Source organism: Halichoerus grypus, chromosome 6, assembly GCF_964656455.1.
Source record: "Halichoerus grypus chromosome 6, mHalGry1.hap1.1, whole genome shotgun sequence".
NCBI classification, from domain to species: Eukaryota; Metazoa; Chordata; class Mammalia; order Carnivora; family Phocidae; genus Halichoerus; species Halichoerus grypus.
In genome coordinates, this window is record NC_135717.1 from 141,515,751 (window position 1) to 141,541,746 (window position 25,996).

At 35.2% G+C, this 25,996-nt stretch overlaps 1 protein-coding gene across 1 annotated transcript in view; it reads left to right on the forward strand.

Moving 5' to 3' along the window:
- The window catches only part of PTPRQ (protein tyrosine phosphatase receptor type Q), a 199,769-nt gene that overhangs the window by 91,670 nt on the left and 82,103 nt on the right, over positions 1–25,996 (forward strand). The window contains exon 26 of the mRNA XM_078074126.1: positions 12,952–13,275. Coding sequence (XP_077930252.1) covers positions 12,952–13,275 — 324 coding nt within the window. The remainder of the gene's footprint in view (positions 1–12,951; positions 13,276–25,996) is intronic.

Below are 25,996 nucleotides of genomic sequence, written 5' to 3' on the forward strand. Positions count from 1 at the left end.
CTAAGGCTTCTTCTCTAGTATGGATATATGAAAACTACAATAAAGCTCCTTGTTTTATTCTACTAACACCTAGATTTACAAAACATTAGCTAGAAAGTATTAATGTTTAGTATTTTAAATTTCTGTATAAATGTAATATATAACATTTTGAATATTACTGCTACACTTTTATGGGAAAACTTTTTTCTTTTCATGTTTTTGTTTTCTTTTTTATGTTTTTTACTTATGGGAAATTATTTTATATAAAATGAAATGTACAGAACCTAAGTGTACAATTCAGTGGTTTTTCACATACCCCCATGTAACACCACTCAACAACATAGAGAACGTTTCCATCTCCCACAGAAAATTCCCTTGGACACCCACTCTCCAAGGCAACCACTGTCCTGATTTCAGTCAACAAAAGTTACTTTCAGTTGTTCTTGAGCTGTATGTACTCTTTAATTTCTGGTCTGTTTCTCCCAACATAATTGTGAAACTCATGTTCTTGAGGGTTTCAGTAATTTGTTCTTTTTTACTGTTGAATAATTTTCCATCATATGAATATTCCATTATTTGTGTGTCTGTTTTTCTGGACATGTAGGTTGTTCTAAACTAAGTATTATGAGTAAAACTGCTATAGATAATTTTGTTTAAATCTTTTCTTGTGGAATTGCTGGGTCATAGTCTAGATATTTGTCTGTGTTCAAGAAACACAGTTTTCTAAAATGGTTTACTATTTTAAATACATACCTAACAGCAATATATGAGAGTTCTAATTACTTGTCAGTATCAGCAGAATTTGGCGTTAATAGTCTTTATAATTTCAGACATTCTAGTTCATGTAAAGAATTCTATCTTATTGTAAGTTTTATTTTCTTATCAGTGATGATTAATGATGTTAAATCCTCTTTTATGAGTTTGACTTTTTTAGATTCCACACTTATCTTTATCTTTCTGTATCTGGCTTAGTTCACTTAGCATAATGACTTTGAACCTTTCTTCTTTTCAAATATAATCATTTATAGTGCTGTCTCCTCCTGATAATTTTATATCAAAAATTTTAGTTTTTTACTTCCATATAAAAATATTTTCTAATTTCCTTTGCAATTTCTTCTTTGAGCCATGGTTACATAAAAATATGTTTAATTTCTGATTATTTGGACTTTTCCAGATATTCTCATGTCATCGATTTTTAATTTATTGCCATTATTGTCAGAGAATATATCTTTAAGATTTAATCTTAAAAAAACTGTTGAGAAATTTTCTGTCACTCAGCATACAGTTTATCTTGTTGAATATTCTTCCATGCACACTTGAAAATAATGTATATTTTCAATTGTTGGCCATAATGTTCTCTGTATTAGTTCATTGTGTTTGCATATGTTTTACAAATCTATATCCTTACCACTTTTTAGCCTAATTATTCTATCAATTATTGAGAAGGAAATGTTAAAATATACCACAATGATTGTGGATTTATCTGTTTCTACTGTTAGTATTTGGTTCATGTACTTCAAAGTTTGGTTTTTTTTTAAACACATACATATTTATGATAGATGTAACTCCCTAACTGACCCTTTAATCATTATAAACTGTCTCTTTTATCTTTGGGAATACTCCTTATCTTAAAAGTTCTTTTGTTTGATGTTAATATAGGCACATGCTCTTTAGTTTATTGTTTGCATCATATATCTTTTTCTATCCTTACTTTTGAATTATTTGTATCATATTTAAACTGTGTGCCTAGGGACAGCAAAGTATTCCTCTTGTGGACAGCATATATTGGGCCTTTCATTTTTATTTTGACTGACAATCTCTTCTTTTTATTTTTTTATTTTTATTTTTTTTACTATGTAAGAATTTTTTTATTTAAATTCAATTAGCCAAGGTATAGTACATCATTGGTTTTTGATATAATGTTCAATAATTCATCAGTTCAGTATAACACCAATCTCTGCTTTTTAAATGGAGCATTTAATCTATTTATATTTAAAGTCATTATTTTGTTGAGTTTAGTTCTACTGTTTGCTATTTGTTTTCTCTTTGTCTTATATCTTTTTTAGTTCCTCTCTTCTTTCTTGCCTTCCTTTGTGTTAATTGAATAGATTTAGCTTTCTATTTATTTCATCTGTTGTATTTTTGGCTGTACTTCTTTGTCTTACTAATATTTAGTAGTTGCTCAAGGGGATTACAATGTGATTTTTTAGTTTATTATAGCTACTTAATATCATACAACTTCACATAAAATATATGGAGTTGCAGGGGCACCTGGGTGGCTCAGTTGGTTAAGCATCTGACTCTTGATTTTGGCTCAAGTCAAGATCTCAGGGTAGTGAGATCAAGCCCCATGTTGGGCTCTGCACTGGGCGTGGAGCCTGCTTAAGATTCTCTCTCCCCTTTTCCCCCTCCTTCTCCCTTCCCCTCACTCTATGGAGTTGCAAAAGTACAGTTCCATGCATTTTGCTATACTTTGTGCTATTTATGTCATGCATTTGATATCCATATATTTTAAATAATTTACATATATGTACATTGTAAACCCCACAATTTATTGTATTGTTTTTACTTACCAGTAGATTTACATAAATTTAGAAAAGACCACATATCTTTTCTATGTAATTACTGTTTTTGGTGTTCTTTATTACAGTGTCATTTCATCCAATGTCACACACCTAGTGTCATTTCCCTTTAGCTTTTTCTTTTTTTATTATTATGTTAATCACCATACATTACATCATTAGTTTTTGATGTAGTGTTCCATAATTCATTGTTTGCATATAACACCCAGTGCTCCATGCAGAACGTGCCCTCTTTAATACCCATCACCAGGTTAACCCATCCCCCCCCAGAACCCCCAGTTTGTTTCTCAGAGTCCATAGTCTCTCATGGTTCGTCTCCCCCTCTGATTCCCCCCCCTTCATTCTTCCCCTCCTGTACCTCCCTTTAGCTTTCTTAAGACTTTCTTCTAGTGCAGGTATGCTCACAACAAATTCTCTCAGATTTTACTTACTTAAAAATAGAATTATTTTGCTTCCATTTTTGAAGAATATTTTCACTGGATATAAAATTCTGGGAAGTTAGTTTCTCCCCACCCTCCCCCCAAGTATTTTTCCCTTTAAAGATATCATTCTTTTGTCTGTGATACATGTTGTTTTTTTCTGGCACTTCTCAAAATCCTTTTTCTTTATCTTTTCTTTAAAGCAGTTTATCAGTGATATGGCCAGTGTACTTTTTGTTGCATTTGTTTTGCTAAGGGTTCATTTAACTTTTTGTATTGGTAAATTAATATTTTTCTGAAATCTGAGAAATTTTTGGTCATTATTTTTTCAAATATTTTTCTTCCATTTTCTATCCTATTCTGAGACTCCAATTATAACCTCTTGATATCATTCCTAAAATGACTGAGGCTTTATTAAATTTTTTCACTTTTTCTCCTATGTTCTTCAGATTGGAGTTCTGTTGATGTTTTACCAAGTTTATTGACTATCTTCTGCCATTTTTACTCTGGTGTTAAATCCAGTGAATTTTCATTTCAGATTATTTTTAAGTTCTAGAATTTTTATTTAGTTCTGTGTTTCCTTATCTCCATTCCTCTGTTGAAATTCCTTATTTGGTTTCTAATTATGATCGTGTTTTCTGTTAAGTCAAATAAAATACTTATATTGTTTGAAATTCATTTTCTTCTAATTCCTTCACCTGACTTATTCTGTGATCTCTTTCTATTGAGTACTTTTTCCTCCTGTGAGTCACATTTTCCTGTCACTAGTAATTTTCCTGCCTGCCCAGTAATTTTTAAACTTATATTGGACATTGTTGGTGATATTTTGCAGAAACTCTGGATTTTGCTATCTTGTCCTGAAGAGTGTTGGTTTTTATTCTAACAGACTATTAAATTACTGAGTAGTAATTTTGTGAATGTGTGGTTTTGATTTCTCCATTATTTACAGAAGAACTACCTTAATCCTGGGATATAGAGTAAAGGTAAAGGTATGGGCCCTTTTAGGATTTTAATGAGGACTGTGCTGTTTACCAATCCCTTAATTTGGTAGAATTGAAACTCCAAATTCTGTCTCCTCTGCATTGGAAAGCAACTAAAATTTCTACTCAGTTTTGCCTCTGTTTCTTTCCACTATGTTCCTCAGTGTGTCCTTCATACATCTACGATTAAGAAATTAGCCAAGGATTTCAGATGAGTTTAGACCTAGAATTTAGGTCTAACCCCTCTTTGGCTCCCTCCTTTTCCAACTGCTTTGGCAGTCTCACATGCCATTTCCTAACGCCTCAAGCCAAAAGCCGTTTGTATGCTTCTTTGTTTCCTCCAGGGTGCATAGTTGTTATCTTCAAGAGAATTAGTCTGGTACAAACTATTCCTGTACCATCAGAACAGATCCTCAAACTTACTGTGTTTGGGAACTGGAATATTTTGGTATTTTGCTCCTTCTGCAAAATTATTTTTTGCTGGTTTTGACAATTCTAGTCATACTGAATACTTTGATGTAAAAATAGCCTTACTGAATATTTTGTGATAAGCACACAGAGGGGAGGTTTACATTGCAATAATATACATGACTCTAAAATAAACAGTATATAGTTTTGTTCTTAAAAATATTTTGGCAATCAGGGATTTTTCTATTGGCTACTTTATTTCATGGAGTCCCCAATCTCACTCCATCCTTTCATCCTTTCTCCTCTGTTGGTTGTTTCTCTTTTCATCTCTCCTTTGATTCTCTCTCTCTCTCTCTCTCCGTGTGTGTGTGTGTGTGTGTGTGTGTGTGTGTGTGTGTGTGTCTGTGTCACAGAATCCCAGAAAACTCCAAATTCTTCCTTTTCTTTCATAGAGCTTTCCCCAAACTTTAGAACCAGGACTACTTTTGTATATTTTAATCTATCAAGGATTTCTGTACAGCCACAATCCTTAGAAAACAGGAATGGTTTCAAGTAGCATTTGATTACAATCAGCACTGGTGACACTTGTTCATCAATCAACATTGGTAACAACATTGGTGACACTTTCTTCTTGAAATCGGTACATGCATCCATTCATTTGCTCAATTATTTATTTATTTGTTAAACAAATATTTCTCAAGTTTCTATATAAGCCAGACATTATTGACTGAGTTTTTTATGATTTCTTTTTCCCATTCTACTTCACTGCCCATTAACTACTAACTTGACAGAGACTCCGTTCTTTATCATCTGCTGTTGTGATACTACATATACAAATACTCCCCTTAAATGTTTATTCACTCTTATGATTTCCAAGCTTATATATACTTATTTATCCCAACTTGGCTTCTCTTGACCTCTTAGGCTAACCCACTCTTCTCCTCCCAAGATATCTCTATTCCTGTTAATAAGATATGAAACTAACATGTCATTTACTCATATCCATCCTCAAGCAAATCCCCACAAACCAGTATCTTTCCCATTCCTTTGTTAGTGTCAATGATTCAATTTCATCTCCAGGTGTTATAGGGTTGTTCTTAATAGACAAGTAACTCTGCTATATAATTACTACCCTAAGAACTACTTCAGATAATTTCAAATCAAATTTGTCATTTTGATGGACATTCTCATGATTTGGCTTGGTATATAGAGCTGTCAAACTAATGACTTTATAAAACAAATCAACTCATTTTCCCTCCAAACACAACATATATAACCCATTTTTTTTCAGTAATGTCCCAAAACAAAACAAAACAAAAGTTTTAGTGAAATATTTTTATAAATAAATTATGCATTCAGTAATACTTAAGAACTAATATTATTATAGCTATGATCCATAGAGTTTTGGATCCCTCAATTGTCCATTTATACATCCATTAGGATAGACCCTTTAAAAATTTTTATGAAATTTTGTCCTGCTTTATACCTTCTCAGTTTTCTTTCTTTCAAGTGGAATATTTAAGATGATTTTATTTGGCACACTAATAAGAGTGCATGTTCCCAGTTTCATAGTACCACCTAAAATCATGTTTATGTAGCATATTTTGATAAATTCTAGCCCAGCTACTCCAAAATCTATTTCTGGGTTAAACTAGATTGCTAGAGAGAAGAATGCCTGAACTGAATAATTAGAACCTCTGAAGAAATAGTTTTACTAAAACATGTTTGATAATCTGCTCACTCACATTGAGAGACATTGTAAGAAAGAGCCAAGTTAAAGATACTTAGCATTTACTATGTAAGGATGTTGTTGAAGATACTGTTCATTAAATTACATGGTAACCTGTTTATTTGATTTTTTTTGAGAGGAGAGAGAAATATCTCTTTCATCTCAGTACCAGAGATTATGGTATTTTCTTGTTCATTTAATTTGTCTTTATTTATAATCACAGAGATTTAAAATCTTGAGTTTTTCCTTTGTATTGTTTTCTATAACATAGAGCCAAGTCATAGCCTACCTTTAGGAAGTGTACGATGTACATTTAATCTGTTGACCCAATTCCTGGGTTCATTCCATGTTTTACTCCTATTTCCTCTCTGCCCAATAAATAAGCACATTCTGCTGATGTTCTTTGCCTTTTTAAAAAAATCTATTCCCAATTATTCTTTGTTATTGTAACCTGCATTGCACTGCATATGTATATATAACATCTAACCAGTTTCTATCAAATTATACTTTTCCTAATAACTAGCTACATGGAGGCTCAGGCTCTTCTTTAAGTTTATACTTTACCAGTTAATTTCTGTTGATTGTTTTCTATTGCCTAATAGAGACTACCTAAACTCACCTCTCAAATTTTCAATGCCTTTCAATAACACAACACTTAATGGCCCCCTCTTTTTTTATTATTACTTCCTTAAACTTTCTTTTCTCTAGTCTAGTATACTTTCCAGACTTTGACAATTTGTAGTTACTTACATCTCTCCCATACCTAATGTGCTTAAACATCTTTTCTTCCACATATCTACTGATTCTTAATTCTTCCTTCAAATTATAGCCCCCAGATATTCTCTTTCCTTGAAACTTTCCTTTGGGCATCACCCATTTGTGGTGGTTTCTATTAGTTAAATTACTTTACATATATTTATGAAAAGCAGCTTATTCCCTAAGACTATAATAACTTGCCCACACTGTTCAATGTGAATGATCAGTAAATGTTACTGATTAAATTCAAGTTAGTGCAAAATTTATATCTGCTATGCTGAAATTTTTTTGCACTCAACTTTGTAGGAATTTCTATTTTTATATTGATTCATACTATGTTAGTGTTGGTAAACTGTAATTTTATTTGTATATGCTCATATCATATATCAGTACTTTGTGTTTCTAAAAGGATTGTAGATTATTTAAAACTAGTAGAGACAAAAATATTCTTGATAAACTAGGAAAGATTGTGTTGGTACTTTCTTAAGTTTTATAAATATAATTGTTCAGGCATCTGTTTTGTTTAAAAGAAAGTACATCTGTGGTTGAAGATAAAAATATATAGTCATAAATAAAGAATTAAAGAAACTTGGTTTTCCATGTTAGTATACTTAATCAGGTCAGTGAGAAGTCAGTACAAACCACCATAAGAATCTTATCATGGGAGGTTGGCAACTTCTAATAACTGATATTCAGAAGTTCAGAGAATAATTACACTTTATACACATTTTCATCTCCTAAGTGGAACCTACTAAATAGTCACTAAAAACTGACATGCATTTAAACCTACAACAAATATCACTTATGTAGTTCTACAGACTTTCATTTCAACCATGATGAAAGTATTCCACAGATAAGAATAATTTATGAATAAAAATGTAATTTACGGAATACCTTGCCAGTGAATGTTGATCGCTTCATCACAGTTCAGTCATGTTTAGAAAATCTAAGCAAGCTGTGTGATTACTCCAGGAAGCATGGAATGATGTGTTCAAATTAGTACCATCTGTGGATAGAAAAAAATTGAGGTTTTTAGTCATTCTTAAGGAATGGAAATCTGATTCTCCATGCTAAAATGAGTGTAATCCTTTTTGTATCTGTAATTCAATAGGGCAGTTGCTTTGAAATAGTCTAGTTCAACACACAGTTTATCAAAAGAGAAGATACTGCATATAAATGCTGGTCTTTTATGAGTGCCACTGAGGTAGCCTTGCTATAAAAAAATGTCTATGAGTTACATATTTGGCCTCAGATTAGATTTATTTTTGGTTTATCTTTCTAAATACATTTGATTGGAAAATGTGGACAAAATTTTGTACCACCTGAAAACCAAAGGACTGTTTCAATGAACCATAATTTATTCATATAGTCAAACATAAATTATTGATATAGTCAACACATATAGATACATTGAACAATTGTATCTAAGCAATACAACACTTATTGAGTGCCCATATGTGCCAGACACTGTGTATCTGTGCAGGCTCCATCATTATGCCTGTCACATGGAAGGCAACTCAATTGTTGTTACTCTTCCTTTAGTCGGGTTACACATAATTCTTCTTGTTTCTTTGTCAAGTGAAAGAGCTCTCCTTTTAGACCTTTATTTCTCTGCAGTACTCATTTGGAAAACACAAGAGTCTGTGGACCACTATTAATCTGCTGAAAATTTTTATGCGTTACAAATTTTGCCATTAAAGTCTTCATTCCTACAGTCTGAACATTGGAGGCGGAAAAAAGTTGGTCATAGAACAACAATGGGCATTTAGTCATCCCTTCTGCTGAATTGGGAAAAAGATAGTCTCTTTTTCCCAATTGGAAAACTGAATTGAACTGGAGAGTGCCTTCTCCAGTTCTTTGGATAACTAATGCATCCCATTTTCTTCCCATTTCTAGTTGCTTAGTAAACCCTAGGTAAAGGAAATTGAAACATGGAAGGGGTGTTTGGTGGTGGACTCAAAAAGAGGGAAATGTCTGGATCATACTCCCTGACTCCCATAGGGATAGAGCAGAGTCTATGGTTTTAATGCAAATGAAAAGTCTATATTAAACTTCTCAAGTATCCCCACTACACTTAAGATAAGGCTAAAACTCTTGAATCCAGTCCAGAAGGCTGAACATTATCTGATTCTGAACTACATCTCTAGCTTTCTATCTTCCTATCCATCTCCTTGTGGACCCAGCTATATTCCTTAAGTGCTTCTAATAGGCCATGACTCTCTTTCCCTCAGAATCTTAACACATCCTGATGTTTTCCACCTGGGAAGCTAATCTTATCTGTCAGTTCTCTGATTTAAATTAAAGCCTTTCCTGACCATCTATCTAAATGAAATCTCCGGGGCGCCGGGTGGCTCAGTCAGTTAAGCGTCTGCCTTTGGCTCAGGTCGTGATCCCAGAGTCCTGGGATGGAGCCCCACGTCATGCTCCCTGCTCAGCGGGGAGTCTGCTTCTCCCACTCCCTCTGCCCCTCCCTCCCACTTGTGCGTGCACTCTCACTCTCTTGCTCTCTCTCTCTCAAATAAATAAAATCTTTAAAAATAAATAAATAAATGAAATCTCCTGTTATATCCTCTTACTTATTTGCTCATTTTTCAAAAAAATATTTATTAAATGTCTATTTTGTTGCAAGCATTACTCCAGACCTTCAGAGACACAATCTAACATGTAGATTGATATTTGTTTGTCTTTATGACATATGAATAGGCATACACATTTTGGAGTAATTGCTCAATCTTTTTTATTGATATGAATGTAGAATCAGAACCTTTCTAGATCTTTGGAATACATATTGGAATGAAGTGGAGTTGAAAAGAGGATTAGGCCTATTTGAGGTGGGTTTTCAGAGTAGAATTAGGATTTAGAGGAGGGTGGCTATCAGTTCAAAATAATGAAGTACAAACTAAGAGAGTTATCTGAAAATAAATTTTAAAATGAATCCCCTCAAGATTTTGAGTTTCCTTTTGTTCTATATATTTAAGCAGAGTCCAGAAAAGTAGAAATTGGCCATTTTATAGAGGAAAATTGCATTAGTTTTCTATAGTTATGTCACAAATTATCACAAACTTAGTGGTTTAAAACTACACCCATTGATTATTGCACAGTTCTGTAGGTCAGAAGTCTGGGTATGTTGTGCATGGATTCCTTATCCAGAGGCTCACAAGCCAACTCAAGGTGTCAGTAAGCTATATACTCATGTGGAGCTCAGTCCTCTTCTAAGCTCACAAGCAGAATTGGTTTCTTACATTTATAGGTCTGAGATACCCATTTCCTGGCTGGCTCATAGCCAAGGGCTTCTCTGAGTTCCTAGAGATGTCCTAGATTCTTTATCCTATGGCCCCTTCTTCTTCTAAGCCAATAATGGATGAATTTTTATACATCAAATATGTCTCTTGCTTAGATTATGTTCCTTCCTCTTTTGTAATGAACCAAAGAAAACTCTCTGCTTTTAAAGGACTTGTGCTATAAAATCAGGTCCACTGCATAATCTCTCCCTATTTTATTTATTTTTTATTTTTTTAAGTCTTTAGTTAACATACAGTATAATATTAGTTTCAGGCATACAAATAATGATTCAACACTTCTATATAACACCTGGTGCTCATCACAAGTGCAATCCTTAATTGATTTGGTTTCTTAATTATAGATAAAAAACTTTTTCATATCAGCACCTATCAGAGCTTGGTTGAAAAACTGGATGAAGGTGAGTGTACAGGGGCCAGGAATCTTGGGAGACATCTGCCTACATAGAGGTCAGACATAAAAAGACAAGTTGACCAAGATCATCTCTAAACTTCCTTCAAATTCTGATCCTGTCATCTTCTGATTCATTTGCCAGTTCCATGAATTCAACCACCAAAATAGATCTAAAAATATATTTCTTTCTTATTGCTACCATCTTCTTTCTTTTTTTTAGCATATCCAGTGGTATATAAATTTGTCCCTTTTTCTGTAGTGTAATTACTAGACTAGACTTGATAAAATGTACTTCTGAACATCTCCTTCTGACACCTTGATAGCTTTCCATTGCCTGACAAACTATAAGTTCCTCTAACACAGTATATTCCCAGGTTATTGTATAGCTGACCTATTGTATAGTCTAGACCTTTCTACAGAACTCCAGACTCATGTATCCATCTATGTGACATCTCTTTCTGGGTATCTGGTAGGCATTTAAAGTTAACATGCTCAAAATAAATTCGTAATCTCTCTCCCCAAAGCTTACTCCTTCCACATCATCTTGGTTAATAATGACTTCAACCTTCTGTTTGCTCAGTCCAAAGGCTTTAGAGCTTTCCTCTACTCTCTCCTTCCTTTATACCCCACATGTCACACATCAGCAAATCCTGTCAACTCCCCTTTAAAATATGTTCAGAATCTGAATGCTTCCTTTCATTTCTTCTGATGTGATGCCCATCAGGCCATCATGATCTGTTGTGTTGACATTGAAACAGCCTACTAATTGCTCTCCCTGTTTGTACCCTTCTATCCCTTCAGTCTATAATCAGCACAGTAGTTGGAGTGATTGCGTGAAAACAAGTTAGAGCCTGTCATTCCTCTGCTCAAATGAATGTCGTAAGAATGTCCTACAATGTCGTATACAATCTAGCCTTCATTATTTCTTCTCAGACCTCAACTCCTACTAGCCACACTGGCCTCCGTGTTATTCTTCAAATATACCAAGGATGGTTCCAACTTAGGGCTTATAATCATGCATTTTCCCTTGCCAGGAATGTTCTTTTTTCAAATATTCCCATGGTTTGTTCCTCCACCTTCATCAGGAACTTCATGTCTTCTAATCAGTGAGGCCTACTCAGTTAAAAATTTTAATATCCCTGGATCATCTTTCTCTCCTTCTTCCTTTCCTTATTTCTCCCCAAAACACTAATCATCATCCAAAATACTATATACAATACTCACTTATACTTTTATTGTATATAAATATCCCAAATGTAAATTACACAAGGGCAGGGACTTCTGTCTGGTTTATTCATTGTATACCCAGCACCTACGATAGCACTGGGCACAAATTAGGTGCTCATTAGATATTTATTGAATCCTGAATTAATATGATGTATTTAAGAATGAATGAGTTTTCTAACTTATTTTCTTATTTTTAAGTGTGACTATTGTCATATAGTTTTTACTAATTATGTCATTTTCATACAAGTCATTGTTACCATTCTATCTTAGTCTTCTAAGGAAAAGCCTTTGCACATACGCAGGAAAGGCATGGTTGAAGAAAGTACTTATGTCACTTAGTTCATTGTTCTTTCATATTCCTAACCGTAACATGCTTGTATTACTTGTTCAATAAGTGGCTGTTTCTTGAAAATAAGACATAAGCCTTTTATATCTTGAATCCTTCACACCAGGCTCAGAGCCTCACAGGTGGTATACAAATAGCAAACCAGTGGTCAATATGAGATCTAATAGGTGACCCCAAGTAGGACCATGTGATTGTAGATGATATACAGATACCTTTGTCTGTGTATTAATATCAGTGTGCTGGATGATGTTCTACAAAGTGTTTTGTCAAATTAATTATTTATCAGTTTTGTCAAATTTAAGTATATGCAAGATAAAATAAAAATAAACTAATATGTAAATTATTAATTCTGCTAATAACACTGTTTATTTAGAATTATTGTATAATCAATATTTACTATATATAAGATGTATTTGTGTCTATCCAGACATTTAAATGTAAGTATGTCTTTCTTGGGAACTGAATATTAAAACTCAGTCCATACCCAGGGAAGTACATAAGATTAAATGAGCATACAGTTTTCTTTGTACTAGTGTTTATATATGAAGCCAAAGTAAGTTTATATGAGATTCTTATGAGTCAGTTTGGGAGCAAAATTGGGAATTAATCAAATCATAGTTGTTTTGTCCTCTGCCTTTTGAATCAATGGTCTCTGAAGCATCACCTTAAGGTTCTGCTCATTAAATGTGGTGAATGCTAATCTAAAGGCAGTTGTAATAAGAGATTGCCACTAGGTGCATAATAAAGACATATTTTTGAATCCATTTCTTCCTTCTGTTTGACAGTTTTTGGTAATTCTAATTGTTTTCAATTTTTCTCCTTTAACTTTTAGTTCCCAGTGTTCCCACAAATATTGTTTTTTCTAATGTTCAGTCAACTAGTGCAACATTGACATGGATGAGACCTGACACTATTCTTGGCTACTTCCAAAATTACAAGATCACCACTCAACTGCGGGCTCAGAGATGCATAGAATGGGATTCTGAAGAATGTGTTGAATATCAAAAAATTCAATACCTTTATGAAGCTGACTTAACTGAAGAGACAGTGTATGGATTAAAGAAATTTAGATGGTACCGATTCCAGGTGGCTGCCAGCACCAATGCCGGCTATGGCAATGCTTCCAACTGGATATCTACACAAACCCTTGCTGGTCGTAAGTATTACCTTGTATATGTGTTTATACGTTTGCATTCAAGAAAAAGCTCTTTGAATGCTTTTCCGCAGAAATCACTCAAAGTATAAGTAATGATTGCTCTTGCAACTTTAGTTTTATATCTTAAAAATAACTAGTACCTTACTAGTTCAGACAGCATCGTTAATCATAATTACCTAAATAAATTTGTTACTTATCCTGAATACTATCTACATGGAATTGTGATGGCTTCCATGCAAAGGAAATAAATATATATATATTTATAAATAAATAAGTACATATACATACACACACTGATAGCTGTTGAATTAATGATTTTTACTTAATACAATTTTGTGTAAAATCACTGAACATGAAAATTACTGAATTAGTGTATAAACTAATGCATGTAATAACATTTGTTTTTAATTTAATTGAATCCCAATGGGAAACTCAATTTCAGACATTATTAGTTAAGGCTTTTCTCAGACTTTCAGAGTTCCACCAAAGTCCTAGAGTCTTCTCTTGCAATAAAGCATTTTGGGCCTCTCTTGTAGTATATTATTAGGTTATACTCATTGCCATTGAGCACCCTTTGTCCATACCTACATTTTCCCTTCATATCTGGATGCTCTGCTGCTTTTAAGCCAGACTTTACAACTTTTTCAGTGACTTTAGGGATACACACACACACACCCACAACAGCTGAGATAGATCTCTCAGCAAGCAGCTTTTCAGCTTGTGCTTTATACCTATATAAAATTCTGAGGCAAAGAAATACCAAGGGTTCAACTCCGAGTTTGAGATGTGGAGAAGGAAAAAACACAGAAAAGAAACACAAAATAATTTCTCAAAATTATTCTGCCATCTACCCATTTTTAGAACTTTTGTACTCAAGAAAGAGCTCTTTAAATGCTTTTCCATAGAAATTATTCAAAGTATGGTAAAAATGCTATTATAACTTTAGTTTTATATTTTAAAACTAATTGTTACCCTACTTGGTTAGATAACATGATTAACCATGAGTGAGTAAATAAATTTCTATTATTTATCCTAAACAGTATCTACATAGAATTATAATGGCTTCCATGAAAAACAAATAAATTGTAAGTCAAGTGCTGTGAAAGCCAGAGCTGTACTGTCCGAAATGCCATTTCCACCCCAAGCCATCCTGAGCAAATTTCAAGTTGCCCAGGTCACCCAATCGCAATACCCTCCCACATAAACCATCCAAATAGGGACCTTATGTTACCATTCTTCTATCTTGATCAAGACTGTTACTAGGTGATTCCTTTCAAATCCAAATCACATTTTCCTAAAATTTTTTGGTACCTGTAAGTAGAGTACCAAAGAGAGATACAGTGAGATTTTCAGTGATAAATAGATGCTGTTGTAGGACTTTATAGATAAACTTTGATCTAGAGACTTTATTTTTTAGGTTACTAAATGTATTCCCAGAAATGCCTGGTGTAATTTTTGTATAATAAATTTCCAATCAATATTTGTTAATGCAATTCAACATTTGAGACAGAATCCAAACAACTCAGCTTTCAACACAATTATCCAGCCACTCCTCCTTGTAGCACTTTGACTCTAGGTTTCTGTAATATCTGCCCTTCTTTTTTTTCTCCTATCACCCTGGTAGGTCTTTCTCAGTCTCCTTTGCTCATTCCTTTTTTAAATCTAAGTGTTGGAGTGCCCACATATCTATATTTGACCCTTTTTTGTATCAACGCACAACCCCTAGGAGATCTTACCTTGAAGTGATTTTATCCTGTCCTATGACTTTAAGGTCTACTGATACAGTAATCATTCTCAAATATCTGTTTCTAGCTCTGACTCGTCCCTAGAACCCAGATCAGTATATTTACCTGATCAACTGACATCTTTGGCCATGTGTGTCAAATATACGTTTCAAAATTTAATGTGGTCTAAACACCAAACCTCTCCTCCTCCAATCTTCCCTATCTCAGTAAAGTGCACCGTTACTCATCTGGTTGCAGAAGATGAAAATCTAAGCAGTGTTCTTTTCCTCCTCATCTCTGCCAATGATTTATTTCAACTGTGCCATCTAAATACATCCCTCCATTGGCATTGCTATCATACTAGTTCTGTCCTTCATTACTATTATCACTGCATTAACCTAACTGACCTCCTGAGCTTCCAGGCTGATCTTTTTAAACCTAAATCAGATGATGTCACTTCCTTGTTTAAAGCCATCCAATGGATTTCCATTGCTTTAGAATAAAATTCAAATTTCTTTTTTTTAAAGATTTTATTTAATTATTTGTCAGAGAGAGAGAGAGCACAAGCAGGGGGAGAAGCAGGCAGAGGGAGAAGCAGGCTCCCCACTGAGCAGGGAGTCCTATGTGGGGCTCGATTCCAAGACCCTGGGATCATGACCTGAGCCGAAGGCAGGCACTTAACCAACTGAGCCACCCAGGTGTCCCAAATTCAAATTTCTTAACATTATTAACAAAGTCCTATATGACCTGGTCCTTACCTAACACTCTGACCATATCCATAACTACTTTCCCACTTACCATTACTCACCACTCACACTAGACACTTTTTTCTGTTGCTTGAACACACTAAACTTCCAGAACTTGGGCCTTTGCACTCCCTGCAATGTTCTTTTGACTGGAATGTTCTTTCACCCCCAGCCTCACATGAGCAGCTTTTCATAATGTATACCTCTACTTAAATGATTCCTGCTCAGAATGGATTTCCCTGACCACCCAATCTAAAACAGCTTTGCAGTCTTTTTCTAAAATATCATGTTATCTTAATGAGCATTTATAATTATGTAATAGCTTTTTATTTTTATTTGTTTTTAGAATCTGTCTTGACCATTGCTATTTCTTATTGCCTAGAGAATGGTGCCTGGTAAGAGTAGGTACTCTATTACTGTTTCCTCAGTGAGTTAAACTTGATGGAGTAAACTCAACTGGGTAGGAGAGAATGAACTGTTTTCAAGTTCAGATGATGCTGAGGATGATGGTGCCATAACACAGAAAAGAAAAAAAAATCAAATTTGGATTGGTTTAGTCAGTAAGCATGGTTATTTTGAACCTGTTGGTTTTGAGAAGAAATAACTATTCTAGTCCAATTAACTAGAAAACAGAATACATGCTAAGAGATAAGAATGTAGGAAAATAGGGATTTCAGTTGCATCAACCTGGAAAATCACAAATGAAGATTTGGCTTAAAAATGGGACACTGAATGGGGTACCTGGGTGGCTCAGTCAGTTGAGCGTCTGCCTTTGGCTCGGGTTATGATCCCAGGGTCCTGGGATCAAGCCTTACATTGGGCTCCCTGCTCGGCGGGGAGTCTGCTTCTCCCTCTCCCTCCGCTGCTCCCCCTGCTTGTGCTCTCTCCCTCTCTCTCTCAAATGGATAATAAGGTCTTTAAAAAAAATTTTTTTTTAAATCTTTTTAAAAAAATGGGACATTGACTGAATGAATAAACTTTAAAGTCCCGAGGCAACTGGAAGTTAACTGAAGGGGTACTATAATGAATGAAGTAGGCTGATGCAAGGCAATTGGGAGTGGTGGAAACCGTGACAAATTAACAGAGAATGTGCTATTTAAAAGCTTATAACTGTCCTATAGACAGGTCATCCCATTAGGACTTCTGATGTTTTCAGAGAAACCGGAAATTTAGATTTTTTTTTTTTATGTGACAATGCTCAGTTTCTTGCTTGTAACAATTTGGCTTTTTTCTTAAAAAATTTTTTTATTGTTATGTTAATCCCCATACATTACATCATTAGTTTTAGATGTAGTGTTCCATGATTCATTGTTTGTGCATAACACCCAGTGCTCCATGCAGAACGTGCCCTCCTCAATATCCATCACCAGGCTAACCCATCCTCCCACCCCCCTCCCCTCTAGAACCCTCAGTTTGTTTTTCAGAGTCCATCGTCTCTCATGGTTCGTCTACCCCTCCGATTTCCCCCCCTTCATTCTTCCCTCCTGCTATCTTCTTCTTTTTTTTTTTTCTTAACATATATTGCATTATTTGTTTCAGAGGTACAGATCTGAGATTCAACAGTCTTGCACAATTCACAGTGCTTACCAGAGCACATACCCTCCCCAGTGTCTATCACCCAGTCACCCCATCCCTCCCACCCCACCCCCCAGCAACCCTCAGTTTGTTTCCTGAGATTAAGAATTCCTCATGTCAGTGAGGTCATATGATACATGTCTTTCTCTGTTTGACTTATTTCGCTCAGCATAATACCCTCCAGTTCCATCCACATCATTGCAAATGGCAAGATCTCATTCCTTTTAATGGCTGCATAATATTCCATTGTATATATATACCACATCTTCTTTATCCATTCATCTGTCGATGGACATCTTGGCTCTTTCCATAGTTTGGCTATTGTGGACATTGCTGCTATAAACATCGGGGTGCACGTACCCTTTCAGATCCCTACTTTTGTATCTTTGGGGTAAATACCCAGTAGTGCAATTGCTGGATCATATGGTAGCTCTATTTTCAACTTTTTGGGGAACCTCCATACTGTTTTCCAGAGTAGCTGCACCAGCTTGCATTCCCACCAACAGTGTAGGAGGGTTCCCCTTTCTCCACATCCCCGCCAACATCTGTCATTTTCTGACTTGTTAATTTTAGCCATTCTGACTGGTGTGAGGTGGTATCTCATTGAGGTTTTGATTTGGATTTCCCTGATTTGGCTTTTTTTTTTTTTTTATTTAAAATCATTTAGTAGTTTAAACTAAGCACATCAGTAGCCCAGATCTGGCCTGTGGACAGCTACTTTGGAGACTTTAGTTAACTAGACCTTCTGCCTGCACTGAAGGTCTGAGGATTCAGACACTGAGGATTCCCATCCTGACACTGAGGATTCCCATCCTACTCTTTACCATCATGTCACTTGGATAATACCTGCTTTTACCTCCTACAGTGAGCCAGCAAGTGGATTTTCTGAATGCATCATCTCTTCAAGCACTCTAGACATAATGATAAATGTTCAGTTAGCATAAAATGACAATTAGCATGATTAATTCAGAATCTGCTAAATGAAACTGCAAAGCTGAATTTTCAAAGAATCTCACAGTCTTAATTTGAAAATTTAGGAATTTTTCCTTTTGAGTGTCATTGCTTCCACCTGGTCTCCCCTCCTCCTTACCCCCTTTTTAAGATCTGTGATCAACTCACTAGAATTAGATCATTTTCAATTTCCTACTACTCCATTTTGCTCATTTTGGCCTACAGGAATAATGGTAGATTATTGCAAACTTTCTGCAATCAGTGTGAGCTTCTTTTTTTTTTTCTTTTAAAGCATTATTTTCCTAGTTTTACCAGGATGTCTCCCTTTGTCATTGGTGGTTAGCTGGTTGGTTAGTTCTTGGTGCAATGGAGAAAGTAATCTTGGCTTCTCTTCATCCCAGCTTCCAGGTGCCTCTCTATAGAGCACTAGTTTGTCTTTTATCTGGTACTTTTCTTCTCCCTGGATCAAGTATCTCATTGCCACAATTTGAATTCACCATCAGAGAATACTTGAGTATGAAGATATTTATCAATATTTAAGTAGGTTGTCTATACTAATCCTTTTCCCTTTCTCTTTTTCTTTCTGCTTGAGAGCTGATTTTCTACTTTGTTGTTTATCAGTAGAATAAAAAAATTCTTCTTATTTTAGTTCCAGAGGATACATGGAAAGTGCCTTTCTACCACTGTGATTTAGAGAGAAAAGTAAAAAAGTTTATATATTTCAGAATTTGTGACAACAGGGGCACCTGAGTGGCTCAGTCGTTAAGCGTCTGCCTTCAGCTCAGGTCATGATCCCAGGGTCCTGGGATCCAGCCCCACATCGGGCTCCCTGCTCCACGGGAAGCCTGCTTCTCCCTCTCCCTCTCTCCCTGCTTGTGTTCCTTCTCTCGCTGTCTCTCTCTCTGTCAAATAAATAAAAAAATTAAAAAAAAAAAAGAATTTGTGACAACAGACATATGATTTTTCTTGGCATTTGCAAACTTACTTGCTTTTCATCTGAGTATTTGTATGTATGGGAATAATAAATTGTGTAAGTTATTAGAATGAGTTGGTTACCCCTTTTCTCAGGAATGGAGAAGACATTTTTCTGAATTGTGTGTGTATGTATACATATATTCATATGCACATATATATATACACACACATATATATCTGAATTTCATAATTATACAGTGAGAGAAAAGTTTTATTTATTATATTAAGCCCAGGAGAGATCATCTGAGATTGCATTTGATATGAAAGACAAAAAGACACTACACATATTATTGCCAGATAATAAAAATAGTGAACTAATATATGATACAAGAATAAAATAAATTAGGTGGCTCAGTTGGTTAAGCGTCTGCCTTCAGCTCAGGTCATGATCCTGGGGTCCTGGGATTGAGCCCCATGTTGGGCTCCCTGTTCAGCGAGGAGTCTGCTTCTCCCTCTCTCTCTGTCCCTGCTCGTGTGCTCTCTTTCTCTCTCCAATAAATAAATAAAATCTTTTAAAAAAAGGAATAAAATAAATTAAAATAGTCCAGCAACAAAAATCTTGATAAGCAGTAATGCTTTTAAGGTAAGAAATAAATAATGATTAGGTGTTTATTCTGAATATTAAAGATGAAAAGTATTAAAGACATTTTACAAACATAAAAAAGTAATCTGAGTGAAGAAAATTAATGTTTTGTAATATCAGTCATTATTCAAAAAAGTGTTATGTTGTTTCATAATCTGATATAAGAAGATAAAATGAAAATGAACAATTTCTCTCAATGATAGGAAAGACTAAACAACAGTATGAATTAGTATAAATCACTATTTCATATGTGTGCATTTCTAATGGCATCGAGTTGCACATAAGCACTTAGTAATAGGCCCTCATATCAAAAAGCCTGGAACTTCTTGAAAGGAACTGGAAACTGATGGTTAGTTTGATATCAACTTTTTCAAAATTTTGAATTCAAAATTCAAAAACTGAGTAACTCTAAAAGACCACCCAGTCTGAATAATAAATATTATAAAAATGTTCTGAAATGGCCTGTAGAATAAGAAAATATATAGTATTATCTCTCTTTGCACTCATAAAGAAGAGTATTCAAATTGAAGATCCAAGAAGCAAAGTTAGAATGCAAACAAAGAATTAAATTGGGTTACTTTCTACATTTGAATCTACCACTGTAAACTGGAGTGAAGAAAGGAAACAATATTCAGCCAACTCAAGCTAACATTTCTTTCTCCCACATACTCTGATCTAGATAATTGAAGCCAAATTGCTTTTCTCCTTAAGTCATCTGTATAATAGCCATAACTCTCTACTTCATGCTGAGTGTGTATAAATACAAACATAATCACAAAAATTACAAATGGCAGAAATATTTAACTTGAGACATTAAAGTCTTGCAGATTATTTTACTCATCTCTTTTTTTCTGATTATCCTTATACTCAAAAGCCATTTGAGTTGTGTGTGGGGGAGGAATGTAGAATGGAAAACTATTAAATATCTCCATGGTGCACAATAAGTACTTATAATGCTGAGGAAATGTACAACTTTAAAAGAGTGTGGGTGTGAAATTAGTATGGAATGAAATGAGACTCTCATAATGTGCATCTCCTATAGACCACCAGGACTGGAAGACAGCAAGAAAGGAAAATTCCTGGGGTAACACTTAGGTTGTGAAAACCACAGGATACCATACTCATGAGGAATTTTAACTACCCAAACATCTGTTAGGTTAAAAAAAATTTCAACAAAACATGCCTCATCAAAGAGGCTTCCAAGGAATGCAACTTTATGATCTAAAAAGAAGAAAAACTAAATAGAGGGAAAAATACGCCTTAACAATTTTTAAAAATAAGAAATGGTTACTGAGCTACTATATATTCAATTATTTTCCTGAATTTATTCTAAATGGTGTAATGCACTTATAACGTGATAAGTGCTATCATAACAAAGGTAGATGTTATCCCTTCTATAAAGAAGCAATTATATAAAGATAAGAAGAGATGTTAGCCATAAATAAATAGGAAAATATAATCCAAGACATAAAGAAGCCCATTTAGTGGCAATGCATTTTTAGAATGGCTCTAACCTGCTGCCACTAGAAGAAATGATTATAATTTATTCTAGACATGATGGTTGTACTTCTGTGAAATGAGTTAGACGCTATTGAAAGCCTTCTCAGTTGCCTGAATCTCCCAAATGTGTAGTTCAAGAGGACATCTCTCTACTAGGCCTGTAGGTTGAAGTAACTGCTATGACTGCTTAGGTTTGCACAGATATGTCAGACCCCATATACCACTGCCCCCACCCCACTGCAAACCTTGCCTGCCTTTGTGTTCCCTGTTTCAGTGCATTGTACCATTGTTCATTTAATTGTTCATGCCAGCCACCTAGGAATCATTAATTATTTCTAGCCGTCTCCCATCCCCCACCCCCAAGTCCATACCTGAGTCCTATTGAATTTACCTTCTAAGTACTTCTTGAATTTATTTTCCTCTGTTAACATCTCTAAATCCGACTCTTAAAATTAATTTCCTAGATTATTACAAAGGTATCTAAATGATCTTTCTTGTCCCATTTTCTCTACCCGAACCCAGCTTTTGAATACACCTATCTGACAATGTTTTTCCCCTGCTTAAAATCTTTAAGTTTTCTATTTTCCTGTTTTATAAAAATCATACTTTTTAGTATGTGCTATAAGGTAGGTCATCTGTGATTTTGCTTATATTCCCCTTGCTCTTTCTCTTTTGTGCTCCAGAATCTTTGCTGTTCTTTCTTACTGTCCTTTCTGTCTTTTTTTTTTTTTTTTTGAGAACAGCTTCCTTTTCTTTATATTTCTCACCAAACATCTCTTTTGCAAACCCTTCCATGAGTTCCTCTTTCCACTCCCACAGCTCGAAAATTGTTTCTCAAATACTGAACATTTTGCTTCATAATTGTTTTTCTCTCTCTTTTGTAGAACTCTGAGCTCCTTAAAACCAGAGATGACTAGGGGTGCCTGGGTGGTGCCCTCAGTTGAGCGTCAGACTCTTGGTTTTGGCTCAGGTCATGATCTCAGGGTCTTGAGATCAAGCCCCGTATTGGGCTCATGCTCTGCACAGAGTCTGCTTGAGATTCTCTCTCCCTCTCCCTCTGCCCCTCCCACTCATGTACTCTCTCTCTCTCTCCTCTCTCTCGCTCAAATAAATAGATAAATCTTAAAAAAAAAGCAGAGATAACTAGGTGATCATGTGTTATGTATGTTTCCACCCTCCATGCCTACTCAGTATCTAAGACTAAATGATTATGGCATTTGGACTTGAGGAAGGCATTTGACTTCATGTGAAAGTATTTCAATTCCAAAATTCTCCATTGCAAAATAGTTCATACTAATTCTTTTCTTCATTTTTTGTATATAATTTGTCTTTCAAATACTTACATGGTTATAGCCAAAATTAAAATTCTCCCAGTTACTATGTTTAACATGTTCAGCTTCTTTTATTTCACAAAACCAGTCTATTTTATATTGCTCATATTGTTTTTATTTTTCCTTTTCATTAGCATAGTAAGTATGGTTACTGCACTTAGGAAAGAAATATGCATGTCAAACAGTAAAGGAAAATACATGCCTATTTCAGAAGCATTAACAGTATCTAAATGATTAACTGAGATAATAAACTTAATGTATTTGTATAGCAAGGTGGGATCATAGTAGATTGATAGTCCATGAAGAAAACAAAAGAGAACAATGTCTAAATTTGGGCTGCTAAATATGATTACAAAGAGAAGATATTTGGGTGAAATCATAATTTAAATGACAAAATAGTAAGCATATAAAATTAAAGAATTTAATAGAGCATTCAACTATATATTTAACTCAGAAGAGGTTCTGCCAGATTATTAAACAAGTTTTCAGAGTTTAAATAAAAATATTTTAGGGGCGCCTGTGTGGCTCAGTTGTTAAGCATCTGCCTTCAGCTCGGGTCATGATCCCAGCATCCTGGGATCGAGCCCTGCATCGGGCTCCCTGCACAGCGAGGATCCTGTTTCTCCCTCTCCCACTCCCCCTGCTTGTGTTCCCTCTCACTGTGTCTCTCTCTCTCAAAGAAATAAAATTGTTAAAAATAAATATTTTAGGGGCACCTGGGTGGCTCAGATGGTTAAGCGTCTGCCTTCGGCTTAGGTCATGGTCCCAGGGTCCTGGGATCGAGCCCCGCATCGGGCTCCCTGCTCGGCGGGAAGCCTGCTTCTGCCTCTCCCACTCCCCCCTGCTTGTGTTCCCTCTCTCTCTGTCTCTCTCTGTCAAAAAAAAAAAAAAAAAAAGAAGAATGGCAACAATAGCTAAACTTATCAAGTTGTTATGTGCTGGTTCTATTCTAAGAACTTTACACACATTGATTCATTCATGAACCTCATTTATTTCTAGGGTAGAGTCTGTGCTCTTATATCTTGACTAGGACTTCAGCAAAGCCTCCTGGTGATATGAAAGTACCACAAAAAAGAAGCACTGAGGGGCACCTGGGTGGCTCAGTCAGTTAAGCATCTGCCTTTGGCTCAGGTCATGATCCCAGGATCCTAGGATCAAGTCCCTCATCATGCCCCCGGTTCAGTGGGGAGTCTGCTTCTCCCTCTCCCTTTGCCCCTCCCTCTGCCCCTTCTCGCTCTCTCTTGCTCACTCTCACTCTCTCAAATAAATAAAATCTTAAAAAAAAAAAAAAAAGCAGAGAGGTGCTATATAGGATTACAAAGAGAAGCTATCCAGGTTAAATAGTAATTTAAAGGAAATACTAGTAAACATTTAAAATTAAACTATTTGCTAAAGCATCCAATTCAATATTTAGTGTCCAAAAAAAGCTTTTGCCAAACCTTAAGCAAGTTTTCCAGAATATAAAAAATATTTTGAAATGCCATTTGCATGCATAAATGCAATGTCTTTTTCAGCAAAAGCACTAAGAACCAAACAGTTAAAAGAAATTTTAAGGATTATTATTATGTGATATTATTAACTTCGACAACTGGGACTAAAACAGACCTGAAGATATTAGACAAGCTTCTAGTATATAATCCAACAATCTCCGTTCGCAAACAGATTGGATGGGACTTTTCTTCAGACTACACTTTCAGTTTCTTTTCTCTTTGCTGATACACCTGATAGTTATCTTACCTACATACAATGAATGGAAGGATGAAATAGGGACATTTATCTTGGTCCCAATACTCCATTGTGGTGATGGCCTCGTCTGTATTCCAGGTGGTTCCTTCACAGAGCTTCTGTGTTCTTATGGAATACAATGGCCTATTATTACTGTGGAAACTTTGGGAATGGGAGGGAGTGACAGTAGGGAGAAAACTCGCCATAATTTATCCAGAATTAAAATAAATGGAAGGTAGGAGGAGACCAGTGTGTGGAGTGTGTATTGGCTGGATGCACATTCCCATGTTTATCACCACCAGCTCCCAAACACTCCTCCACTGCTTCCCTAGCCCTCACAGAAGCAGTAATTTAATCCCTGCCCAGGCTTCTGATTCAGTTAAGTCTGGGATGTGACTTTAGAATTTGCTTTTCTGACAATTTCCCAGGTAATATTGATGCTGCTTGTGTGGAGACCACATTTTGAGAACCACTGTTGTAGAAAGTTATTTTATAAATGTGATGTTATTCTAGAAAAAGATGTATTATCTGATCCTAAAAGCAATAGTACTAATATTAGAATATTTATTCTTACCTGGCATTACTAGTATTGGAAGTGAGAGTTTTTTGTATTTTGTATTTTTTTCAACTTAAGCCAGACTGAAATGACTCAGAAAATTACTCATTACACATCACAGAAAATGGTCATTCAGTGAGGTCTAATACTATGAGCATCCATGAATCATTCTCAGTACTCATCAAGCAGTCTAATTAGACAGATTCTTAGGCTTAAAATATTTGCCTTTGTGATGCCATCTTGCTGTTGGAAAATGTAACTATAAAACAAAATTAAGGTCCTGTAGAATGGTAGGAAATATTTTATACACCAACCATATTGTCCCATATTAGGCAGTGAGATCACTGGGCTTTAGGGAAACATTCAACACCAGGGAAGGATAGCTGATTAATGTGGTGTTGTAACCAATAGGATATGTTCTAGGATGCTCTTGGCCTGCATACATATATTCAGTGTAATTGCTGAACTTCAGGTCCCTTGATGAGCTGAATTATTTAAAATGCAAGGAATCCACTCAAACCACCCAGCCAATTAGATTTCCTCTAGTCCTGAGAGACAAGTAAAACTTAAAGCTAATTCTTCCAGGTGTGCTGAATCAAAGCCAACTCACAGTCCTAGGGGCTAATACTTGTATAAGCTAAGAAAGAATGGAGTCCTCATGTAGTGATGATAGTAGCTAGGAATGTGGTAGTCTACTCTACCAAATCCTGAAACCAAAATACCCTGAAGGGTAGACCCTTGAAATAAGCTTTAAGCTCAACTTAAATCCAAATAGATATACAGACAATTTAAATCACATGTGTGCAGAGCTCAAGATTTTCTGTCTTGTGAGTTGTTGTCAAATCATTTATTTAGTTATGTTTATTCTTTTAGGAAAGTCACAATAGCATGGTGCACTAAAAAACTATACAATATTTTTTTACATTTTTCATCATTAAATTTGCAGGGATCTGCAGAAGGCAAAATTACTAATAAGTCTTTGAATGTGCTTATTTTGAAAGTATAGTATTAGACACACCAAAATATATGGTTCTTAATCAAACTGGCATAGACTT